The sequence below is a fragment of the Gossypium hirsutum genome, chromosome A09 (genome assembly GCF_007990345.1).
Source record: "Gossypium hirsutum isolate 1008001.06 chromosome A09, Gossypium_hirsutum_v2.1, whole genome shotgun sequence".
Taxonomy (NCBI): domain Eukaryota; kingdom Viridiplantae; phylum Streptophyta; class Magnoliopsida; order Malvales; family Malvaceae; genus Gossypium; species Gossypium hirsutum.
This window is the reverse complement of record NC_053432.1, coordinates 64,774,884-64,787,378: the sequence shown is the minus strand read 5'-3', so window position 1 is coordinate 64,787,378 and position 12,495 is coordinate 64,774,884. Positions and strand designations below refer to the sequence as shown.

At 36.3% G+C, this 12,495-nt stretch overlaps 1 protein-coding gene across 1 annotated transcript; it reads left to right on the top strand.

Moving 5' to 3' along the window:
• The first annotated feature begins 5,324 nt into the window (after nucleotides 1-5,324).
• Nucleotides 5,325-11,819, top strand: LOC107911029 (uncharacterized). Its single transcript, XM_016838928.2, has 8 exons — nucleotides 5,325-5,484; nucleotides 6,082-6,160; nucleotides 6,311-6,569; nucleotides 6,724-6,841; nucleotides 7,040-7,375; nucleotides 7,460-7,629; nucleotides 7,717-7,858; nucleotides 11,497-11,819. Exons 1-8 carry the CDS (start codon nucleotides 5,325-5,327, stop codon nucleotides 11,817-11,819), a joined length of 1,587 nt encoding a protein of 528 aa, XP_016694417.2.
• Nucleotides 11,820-12,495: the final 676 nt, after the last annotated feature.

Here is a 12,495-nt window from a genome sequence, read left to right as displayed (position 1 = left end):
ATTTGCTAAGTGTTTTAGCTCAATTTTTGATGATTTTATGTTTTTGTAATCATTTCTTTGTATTCTAGCTAGCTCATGTCTCAATTATTGAAAGTGTTGATGATTTTGAAAGTTTTCATTAATAAATTCACGTGTTTTAATATGTTTGATGATGAATTATGAAAGCTTGGTGCTTGATATACATGTTTTGTAAAGTGATTTTGAGTAGAGAAGTTAAATTGTGAAATAAATGAAACTTTTAGGCTGCTAGGGGTGTGATTAAATTTTGTTTAATTTTTGTTTTGTGAAATAGGGACTAAATTGAATAAATCTATAACTTTGAGGGGCTAAAGTGAAAAAATGTCCAAATATGTGTTTTTGGATTAAGTTGAATAAATTGGTGATTAAACGAGTAAATTTTGAATACATATAGATCAAGAAAGAAAGAACTCGTATTTAGATCGAGAAAAATTGAAGGTTATCGAGTAATTGATCTGGTTCGTCCATTCCGAGTACGACTGTGTACGACGACAAATCTACTATGTTTGGCACTTAGTTTGCGAATTGAAATAGCTTCAGCTTTATGTGGCACTAAGTGTGTGATACCGAGATAGTTTCGGTTCAATGTGATGGCACTAAGTGTGCGATATTGTTAAAGCTTCAGCTAAACATTTATGCACTAAGTGTGAGAGTTCTTAAAGCATTGAAAGATTTCCAAACGATTTAACGTATTGAACAAAGAGGTGAGAATGAAATAAATAAATACAAGAAAGTACATGTACGTATGATACCTATGTAATAGTTGATACTTTATGTATGAAGCTTGATGAAATTGTTTATGGCATGTATAGACTAGTGTCATTTTGGTATGTTTTGAATAATAGTGTTAGCCATGTGATATGGCTTGATAATGATGTAAATGCTGGTGTGGATATGGCCATTTAAGTTGGTTTGAATTATGGGTTTAATATGTGATACATGAGATGTATATAATGCCTTATGTGTTGTGGCTTGATTATGTGATGTTGAAATGGTAATTTTTGTGGCATGAAATAGGTGATGATGAAATGCATTTAGAAGTCATACAAGTTTAATGATTTTTTTATATTTTGGTTATGGAATTGAGTAGTTGAAATGTTGTGTAAAGATGACATAATATGTGTATGAATTGGCTGGTTTTAGTTGCTTATAAATGTCTTGAAATGGTACCATTTTGGTTGATTTGTATGCATGAGAAAAGGGTGGCAAATTGGCTTTGCAAATGGCCTATTTTTGTCCACACAGGCAGAGACACGGGCGTGTGTCGCAGCCATGTGTGACACACGGCGATGTTACATGGCCATGTGCCCCTTAGGGTACCCTTCGAATTAAAGTCAGTATACCCTACAGTTTTGACACGGCCTAGACAGATGGGCGTGTCTATTTGGCCGTGTGTAGCACACAAGCTGACACATGGGCGTGTGGTCAACCGTGCGACCCAAGTCAGTAACCTCCCTAATTTTCCCAAGGCAATGGCACATGGGCATGTCTTTGGCTATGTGGTACAAGTTAGTATGTATGCCCTATTTTCACACAGCTTGTGACACAGGCGTGTCTGCCTCACACGGCCTGTTCACACAGGCGCGTGACTCTGAAATTAAAGAAAATTTTCAAATTTTCTTAAAGTTTACATATGTTATCGGTTTAGTCCCGAACCACTCTTAAGCATATTTTAAGGTCTCGTAGAACCTTATAAGGGACAATGTGAACATTTCTGAATGGTTTATGATAATGAATGCATAAGTGTATGAAATTAAGATGTTTTATTCGGTAATGCCTTGTAACCCTATTCCAGTGGCAGATACGGGTTAGGGGTGTTACAAATTAGGCTACAAAACCCGTTACCTTATGATTTGTTGCTATACAGTCTGTTATCTGAGCCTATATCTGATATGAAATCTGATAAGTAAATATGATTCATTTTACCTGAGCATGATCGAATCTGTATCACTGTATACACATATTTGATATATGTTAATTCCGCATTTGCATTGGGGTGGGAATTATGATAAAGGAAGAAGTGTGGGCAGTTTAATTATCTGCCAATTTTGGTGGCTAAGCCACATGCATATTTGATTATGGCGATATAACGCACTTGATCTAGCAGCTTTTCTAAAACACTCTGAAATGTGACATACAGTCACTATACGGTGTGTAGGGATGAATGGGTACTTGATGCCCTATTTGGTGTGTAGGGATGGTTGGAGATGATGTGTAGCGGATGAGGATAGGATTCTGCATATGTTTCTTATATGTTCCGTAATTGTATCTGTATCTACATTTGATATGATTCGTATTCACTTTTTATTTGGATATCTGACTCAATAGGATTTGAAAGTATGATTGAGATTGTTTTCACTTAATTAGTTCATAAGTTACACATTGAGTCTTTTTCTCATTAATTCTGTCTGTTTGAATTTTAGGTAACCCTCAGAGTTGATTGGGTCTAGTATCGAGAGCTTGGTCATCTCGCTTAACCAATTTATCATGTTATTTGGATTTACACTGTTATTACTTTTTTAGAATGGTTGTTTTTAAATACTAGATTTTATGTTCTGTTTATAAGCTTTTAAATGTTTGTGGATCGTTTAAATATTTGCTTATTAAAAATTGGATTTTTCTAAAATGACTAATGTAGCTCTCCAGATTTAGCCACACCGTCTAGGCCAAGTTTGGGGTGTTACATTGAAAAAATGATTTAACAACCATTTTAGTCCTTGGAATAATTCCTATTTATGTTTTCAGTTCTCTAATTAAAATTTTATAATTTAGCCAATGGGCCTTAATTAAACACAATTTTGGTTAAATCACTTAGCCATTTTTCAAATCAACAATATATTAACTCCGTAAACATTCCTATGCTATTTAATATCTACAAACTCAATTTATGGAAACGGAGTCCCGAAATTGTATTTTTTGACACTACTAAAATTTGAGTCGTTACAACTATAGGCAAATAGATATATCAAATAGATTTAATTCTAACAATAGAACCCAAAAAATGTTTTGTGTGCTGAAAAAAAAAAGAAAAGGATGCAAATTCCATACCATTACCATCCGTAGATGGAAAATAATATGAATTGAAGTTGTAAAAACCCTAATGGAATATAATAGTGATGCGGTTATTTTATATAAACTACATAAATGGTTATTTAATTATAAAAAATTTTCATTTTAAACACTCAAAATGAAAAGTTTACAATTTAGACACTTACATTATGTTAGATCATTTTGGTTACTCTCGTTAAAATTATCCATCGAAATCTGACATAGATTTTAAAAAATTTTAATTTCTTTTATTTTTAAACAAAAACCAATAAAACTCAAACACGTAGCTTTGGTTCTTTGTTTCATCATCCTTCACATCTCTTCAAATGAGGCATCATTATTGCTCCCAACACCATCTTTTTCTCCATCACAACTCCCAAGATTAATTGAAACTAGATGATTTTTTTAAAGTAATTGAAACTAGATGATTAATTGAACGGTTCGGAGACGACTCACCACACGTACACCCAGCCCAACCAACCAGACAACTGAGCTAATCTCTCTCTCAAACTCACCCATTACTCATATTGTGTATTGTTAGGTAGTAAAAAGTCAAAGCCTAGCCATGTAGAGGAAAACATGAACTCATCACCAAAACCTCCCCAGTCGCCTCCGTCCCAGTTAGCCACATCTCCCACACCACGGATGGCTCCAACAAGAAACCTTACACCATTACCAAGTCAAGTGAGAGCTGGACTAAAAAAGAACACGACAAGTTCTTTGAAGCTCCTCAACTATAACTTCTTGTTCTTTATATATATATATATTAAAGATGAAAATTTTCGTTTTTTCTTTTTCTTTTTTAGAAAATAAAGTGAATTATGAATGCTCCAAACCATGAGTTTCTGTTTTTTTCGTTTTCCAAGTTTCCATCTCCTTCTTTAGTAGGAAGATTTCCTTCTTTTTTTCATGTGTTATGGCTATTAATTAAAAGGGTTAAAATAGTAGTTAATTTTTGTTTATTTCTATTAATTTGTTGAGCTAATTGTTTAGCTAGGAAACGGCACATTTTGGGAATAGATTTTTAATGGATACGTTGCATTTTGGGGGAAGGCTTGGTTACTAAACGGGGCATTTTGATACTTAAATTGTAACAGAATAACAGCTATAAGGATCATTAATCCTTTCCTTTTAAGCATGCTCGTGTGTGCTGAGTTGATATGAAAAAAAGTACCAATTTCTCAGCCCTTTCTATTTCTCTCTTCGCTACCTCTCTCATTTCTCCTTCTATTCTGCTACTCTTCTCCCTCTCTTTTTCAGAAGCCACAACAAGGTATCAGAGCCTCTCATTCCTCATGGCCAACAATGGAATAACCACCAGGCTTCAAAAAGAAATCAGTCAACTGCAACAGGAGTTTACCCAGTTGAAATCAGACCTGGATGCCAAGATCAATACTAAGTTTCATTCCTTCCATGATTCAATGAAAATTTATCTTCGAACTAAGATTCTCACGGCTCTTCAAGCTTTATTTGAGCAGTATATGGGGCAATCAACACCAGCTAGTGTTGTTGGCACCAGCAAACCAACTCCAGTGGAAGTTAGCTCGGACAAAGAAAAAGGCATCCTTAGGAGTGTTCCTCCTGATTCTCCAAAAGAGGAGTAGTAAATACTCTCACCATTACAGGATTCAAGGCATTCAGAATCACTGCTAAAGGGGTTTTTTGGGACGTTTCCTGTAACCTATACAGGTTGGATTGCCCACGTTTTGATCGTATGGATTTTCGCGAATGATGGTCGAAGCTGGAACAGTTCTTCTCATCTAAATGTGTTCGTGACAAGGCAAAAGTTAAGATGATCGTGCTTCACCTTGAAGGTAAGGCACTAGATTGGCATCATTTTTTTTTCCAACAGCATGGTGGGTGCAACAACTATTAGATACTCTCTTAGATCCTATGTCTGAGCTTGTTACATTGAAGCAGCTCGGGTCAGTGACTCAATTTCATAATACATTTGTTAGCTTGCTTAACCAAATCGACCTTACCAACGAACATGCGATTAGTATGTTTGTTAGTAATCTCAAACCAGAGATAGGGAAATATTTGAGGTTGTTTCAACCTTCTTCCCTACTGGATGGGTTTCTTTTAGCTTGAAGAGTGGATAATATTATCTCGGGGCTTATAAAAAAACCAACATGTAACGGTGGAACCTGAGGGCTAAATCGACCCCTTCTGCCAAATGTTAAACCTGTTCAGGCTATTTCCTCCTTCAACTCCACAGGGGCTTCTAAGGGCCTATAAAGTCCTTATCACAGGCTGAAATGGATAATTGGAGACGCAAAGGCCTTTGCTTCTGGTGTGCATCCAAGTACTCTCCTGGACAAAAATGTCAAAAATCCAAATTGTACCAGTTGATGATTGATGTTTCCTCTGGCGGTGAGGTTGAACCAAAGAGCCCTAAAACTGATGAGTTCCAAGACTGTAAGGAGCAATTGGAATAAGAAGATCAAGAACCAGAGGTTACTTCGCCTGTCCTTTCTCATATCAAGCAAATAGAGGTCATTATCCTTGTAGACTCAGGGAGTACACATAATTTCATGGACTCCAAGATGGTGAAGTGTCTGAACCTGCCTGTTGAGTAGGTTGTTGCATTAAGGGTCATGGTAGCTAATGGAGTTCGGCTATCGACTCAGGGGATTTGCAAAAATGTCCAGTAGGGAGCTTAGTAATTCGTATTCACTATTGATTTCTATTTGTTGCCTTTGAAGGGATGTGATATAGTATTAGGAATCCAGTGGCTTTTATCCCTAGGATCCATTATCTGGAATTTTACCTCACTCACTATGCAATTCGAGTATCTGGGCAAGACTCATACCCTCCAAGGAATTATGTCTAGCAGTCTTCAACTATTATCTGACAATCAAGCATCTAAGTGTTTCAAGGCTTTTAGCTATGGGCCCCAGCCAACGCTATTATCTTTTAGACAACAGACCATACTTACTCTTCCGAAGTCCCTTGATCACCCAATGCTCCATAGATTATTGACTGTTTTGGATGACGTTTTTCAAATGCCGTCAGGTTTACCACCTACTAGATTTTATGATCATTCTATTCCCTTAATGGATGAATCACGAGTAGTCAAAGTAAAGCCCTACAGGTACCCCACTATTCAGAAAAATTAGATTGAAAAACCAGTAAGGGAAATGATACAGGAAGGGATTATAAGGGACAACACTAGTCCTTTTGCTTCACCTTTTATCATGGTAAAGAAAAAAGATGGGAACTAGTGTATGTGCGTGGATTACAGGCAACTCAACAGCATGACTATCAAGGATAAGTTTCCTATTCCTATTATTGAAGAATTGTTGGATGAGCTTAGCCAAGCTACCTTGTTTTCTAAATTGGATTTGAGGTCTGGATATCACCAAATTTGTATGTGGGACAAAGATGTTTATAAGATAGCATTTCAAACTCATGAGGGCCACTACGAGTTTTTGGTTATGCAATTTGGCCTAACCAATGCTCTATCCAGTTTTCAGGCTTTAATGAACAGTGTTTTCAAGCCAGTTTTGAGAAAATTTGTCCTCATTTTTTTATGACATCCTCGTTTATTCCAAGGATTGGTCTAACCACCTGAAGCATTTGGTAGTAGTCTTACAGCTATTATGGACTAATAAACTCTATGCTAAGAAAACTAAATGCTGTTTTGCTACTACTCAGGTTGAATATCTCGTCCATTTCATTACAACAGGAACTGTTAGTATGGATTCCTCGAAGGTCGAAGGAGTTCTCTCTTGGCCTACACCTAAGAACATCAAGGAACTTCACGATTTTTTGGGTCTATCAGGCTATTATCAGAGGTTCATTCGAGGATATGGCGCCCTTGCTCAGCCGCTCACCTTATTATTGAAAAAAGATTAATAGTGGCATTGGACAAACTTGGCCCAAATTACTTTCTTAGCTCTCAAAGAAGCAATATGCACGGCACCAGTACTAGCTCTCCCAAATTTTTGTTAGCCCTTCTGTGTGGAAACAGATGCCTGTGGTAGTGGTATTGGAGCTGTATTACAACAAAAAGGAAGACCAGTGGCATTTTTTAGCAGAGCCTTGGGAGCTAAACACCAAGCTTTATCCATATACGATAAAGAAACATTGGTTTTCCTACTTGCTGTTAAGAAGTGGCACCCATACCTTTTTGGGAACCCCTTTATTGTTAAGACTAACCACCAAAGTCTGAAATTTCTATCTGAGCAACAGGCCATCACCCCATTCCAACAGAAATGGGTCTCCAAACTGCTTGGGCATAATTACTCCATTGTGTATCACAAAGGATCTCAAAATGTAGTAGCTGACGCGTTATCCAAGCAAACTCGTCTGACTGACAGTTAAATTTGCCAATGCTTAGAGGAGATATCACTTACATGGTTAGAGTTATGGGATAATATTCTGCAAGTAGGGTTGAATGGTGAGAAGCTCCAAAAGCTGTCCAGGGACCTATTACAAAACCTCCAATCCCACCTCAAGTACTCCCTGGATGGCAAGTTTCTTAAGCGCAAAGGGAAGGTGGTCATAGGTTACAACACCGACCTTAGGAGGGCCATTTTTAAGTTGTTCCATAGTGAGGCTGTTGGTGGACACTCAGGGACCCATGCTACTCGGTGTCGTATCGCTAGCTTGTTATATTAGAAGGGGTTATCGAAAGATGTCAAACAGTGGGTCGAAAAATACCCCACCTGCCAACAGTACAAAAGCGACAATGTTGCATACCCTGGCCTTTTACAACCTTTGCCAATCCCTGATCGAGCATGGGCTACTGTTAGCATGTACTTTATTGAAGGCCTTCCTTTATCCAAAGGTAAAAGCACCATCTTGGTAGTAGTTGATAGACTAACCAAGCGTGCTCACTTTGTAACAACCCAAAACAGGGCCTAAATGGAATAGTGGTTACGAAACCAGGAATCTAAGGTCAAAAAAATTTATTCCGATTAAGTTTTAAGGTTTATTCATTAATTGAATAGTTGTGTAAAAATTTCGTGAAGAACTTTTATGTATAAGTGGCTAATTTGATAATTAGGACTAAATTGTAAAATTAGCAAAATGTGTGTTCTAGATAATAAAGAGGATTTAATTGAAATGGGTTCTTAAAGTGGAGGTCCTTATTTAGTAATTAGACCATTATATTTAAGGTTGGACAAAAATGGGCAAGAATGGGACAAATTTGAAAGAAAAGCCTTTAAGGGCATTTTGGTCATTTAGTAATTAAAATAATTAAAAAGGGAAAATAAAGCCAAGATTGGTCCATCTTCTTCATGGAGGCCGAATATAGCATGGGGGAAGCCATGGTTAGGGTTTCCAAGCTTTCCAAGCTCAATAATCTCGGAAAGTGAGATTTGGACCTAGAACATGAGAAAAACTGAAAATCGAAAAAGTTGGTAAAATGGTCATTTTGGTATCGAGGTAAGTTCATATGTTTAATAAGCATTTAATTATGCATATTTTAATTATAAATTGATATTTTTGCCATAAATAATTTAGTATTGAGTTTCAGATATAATGATTAATGTTCGATAATAATTCGATATTGGAAAGAGAACTTGTATAATTTATATGTAAGACCATATTTTGTATTATGGCTTTGTATGATAACAAGAAAGTATTGAATAGCATAGTTTGATGAGAATAAGTTAAGTTGATGATATGATGAGATTGAGAATGTAAGTATGTAAGTTGAGTAGCATTTTATTATTATGCAATTATTGTTATTAGTATTGTTATTATTGTGTTATGCGACTAACCTTGAGAATTTGAGCAAATATGTTTTAGCTATGACTTAACAAGGCATTGATATCTCAAAGTCCATGGTTATACCATGCAAATTAAGGAAGAATTGATGGAAAAGTCCATGTTCATAACATGGCATTTAAGGAGGAATTGACGGTTAAGGATACCATGTAAGACCATGTCAAGACATGGCATTGATAAGGCAAGGATCCCGTGTAATACCATGTCAAGACATGGCATCGGTATTGATTAAGGACTCCATGTAAAACCACATCAAGATGTGGCATTTGCACTAAGATAAGGATACCATGTAAGACCATGTTTGGAACATGTCATTTGGTAAAATAAGGATATCATGTAAGACCATGCCAAGGCATGGCATTGATAAGTTCTATAATGCAAGGAAATCATGTAAGACCATGTCAATACATGGCATTGATGAGTTACTATAAGGCAAAGGTCCCATGTAAGACCATGCCAAGGCATGGTATTGGTGAGTTCATATGGCAAGGATACCACGTAAGACCATGTCAAGACATGGCAATGGTAAGTTCAAAAAGGAAAAGGTTCCCGAGTAAGTCAAAGAAACGACAAGGTGAGAACATGAAGAAAGAGTATAGGTATGCATTTAAAGCTTATTTAATATTGAGATTGTAAGTAATTGAGATTATCAAGTAAGTGATGAGTTTTCAGTTATGCTTGTGACACTTTATGACATGATTGGCAATATGCCTATATTATGAAAGAGTACTCATGTGTTAAGTGAGATGTTACAAGTATGTAAGCAAGTTATTAAGTAAGGTGCCTTTTGTATTCTGAGCCTTTGGTAAGGTTACCGATGAGTAAGATGGGAAAGTAAGAACTTAACATTATTTAAGCAAATTATGATAGCATAGTAGTAAGCTAAATTGATTGCTAATGCTTATTATTTCACATGTGAACTTACTAAGCTTTATAAGCTTACTTCTTTCACGTTCCCATGTTTTATAGTACTTAAAAGCAAGCTCGGCTTGGAGGTCGTCGGAGATCACTTCACACTATCGACTATCAAGTTACCAAATGGGTATCTTCGTTTACAAAAGTTCTAGTTTATGGCATGTATAGGGACTTAGCCATTTTGTGTATGTCCTTATGATATGGTTAAAGAATGGTATGTAAATATTTGATAATGATTAGTATTGAAATGGCTAATCAAGAACATGTTTCAGTGTTATGTATGCCTAAATGGTAGTTAATACAAAGAAATCATGAAAAAGTGAAATTAGCATTAAAACAGTATTGAATAGCAGCAGTGACGTGACCTTGAAAAATCACCAAAAATAGTAGAAATGGAATTATATGATAAATGAGATATAGAATTAAATCTTATTGAGTCTATTTTCATATGAAAGAAATAGAGTAAGCAAAAGAAGTGTATATTAAGATATATTTGAATTTTAGTAAGACAGGGTTAGAGCAATTTGTGAATCCCTTATTATGACTTTATAAATTCACTAAAAATTGTACAAAAATAATTAGGAGATATAGTTTACATTTCTAGATTCCTTAGTGAATCTACTTTCAAGATAAACAAATTGAATGGTTATTTGAATTCTTTACAGGGAGAAAATTTATTTATAGTGAGGAGAGGTCAGAGTAGTTGAACAGTGAAACAGGGGAAACTTTAACTAATAAACAGTACTAATTGGCTAGACCCAAAATTCTAGAAAAAAATTAGTAAGAAGATATATGAGTCTAGTTTCAGGAAAAATTACGAATTTTAATTTTGAGTTTTTTGACTCGAGTTATAATTTTTTTTGTGACTATGACGCAGGTGGGCAGTTTTATAAGGAATAATTATATAAATTGTTTTGATTTGTCTAAGTATTCGAAAAATTTTAATGTTCGCGGTTTGGTCCCGAACCATTTCAATTGCATGTTTTAGGGTCTCAAGGGCCCTTTTTAGGGACTTATTGAATGAATGTAAATAAATTCATTTTAAAAGCAAATTTTATGCCCTGAATTAGTAAGTTAAGTCAAGTAATGCCTCGTGCTCGACACCGGCGACAGTCTCAGGTAAAGGGTGTTACACACTTTTTAGCTCTGACTCACCCTTTTACTGCTTCCACTATCGCCCAACTCTACTTGGACCACGTTTATAAACTTCATGGAGTTCCAGAGTCCATCGTGTCTAACAGAGACAAATTTTCATTAGCACATTTTGGCAAGAACTTTTTAAACTGCTTGGCACTCAACTTTATCTATCCACGACCTATCACCCTCAAAAATATGGGTAGACAGAAGTCTTAAATAGATGCCTTGAAGGTTATTTGCGTTGCATGACTGGTGAAAAACCTTCCGAATGGGTTCTTTGGCCACCCCTAACAAAATAGCAGTATAATACCACACACCATTTGGCTATTAACACCACTCCTTATACAGCCCTCTATGCACAGGAGCCCCCCTACACCTACCATACTTACCAGGATCTTCCACAGTAGCCAATGTGGGCAAAACCCTCCAACATCGAGAAACCTTAAGGAAGCTCCTTCAATTCCACTTGAAACAAGCTCAAGACTGTATGAAGCAGATGGCAGATAAAAAAGATCCAATGTTCGTTTGAAGCAGGGGACCTAGTCTACTTGAAACTTCAACCCTACCGACAGCACTTCTTGAAGAAAATGTGAAATCAGAAGCTTTCTCCTCAATTTTATGGCCCTTTTCCTATTGTAGCTAAGGTTGGTCAAGTGGCTTACCGACTGACACTACCTGCGGAAGCCAAGATACATCCTACATTCCACGTGTCTCAACTAAAAAAGCATGTTGGCTCCGCTGTCCACTCATCAAATTTTCCACCTATGGGCATGGATGGCTCAATCTTGAAAGAACCAGCTCAGATCATTGACAGGCGGATGGTCAAAAAGGGAAATCTTGCAGCCACTGAAGTACTAGTAGAATGGGCAGACACTTTCCCTGAGGACTCCACTTGGGAGGATTGGACAAACTTCCAAAAGCAGTTCCCTACCTTCGATCCTTTAGGACAAGGATCTGCTTAAGGGAGGCAGTATTGTTATGGCTATTAATTAAAAGGGTTAAAATAGTAGCTAATTTATGTTTATTTCTGTTAATTTTTTGATTTAATTATGTAGCCAGGAAATGGCACGTTTTGATGAGGGGATTTTTAATGGATACGCTGCGTTTTAGGGAGAAGCTTAGTTACTAAACGGGGCGTTTTGATACTTAAATTGTAACAGAATTACAGCTGTAAGGACCGTTAATCCTTTTCTTTTAAGCATGCTTGTGTGTGCTGAGTTGTTATGAAAAAGAGTATAAATTTCTCAGTCCTTTCTATTTCTCTCTCCGCTACCTCTCTCCTTTCTCCTTCTTTCTCCTTCTATTCTGCTACTCTTCTCCCTCTCTCTTCTTCAGCAGCCGCAACATCATGTTGTTTCTTAATTTCAATTCTTCTATTTTGGATAGTTTAAAACTTAGAAAATCTTGACCTTATTTTCTTGTTTCAACTGCAAAGTGGATTTTTTTAATGATGTAAATTTGGTCTTCAATTCAAGTTATTTTGGAGCTTAATTTTGGCTAAAGTTGGTACAATAGTTTAACTAATCATAATTTTTACAGCTTCTTTATCAACTCATGTCTTGAACCTTGTACGAGAATGCCAATGGCAATGCATTTGCATCCTTTTCTTCTTGTTTAGGATACCATTAGCAGCTTCTG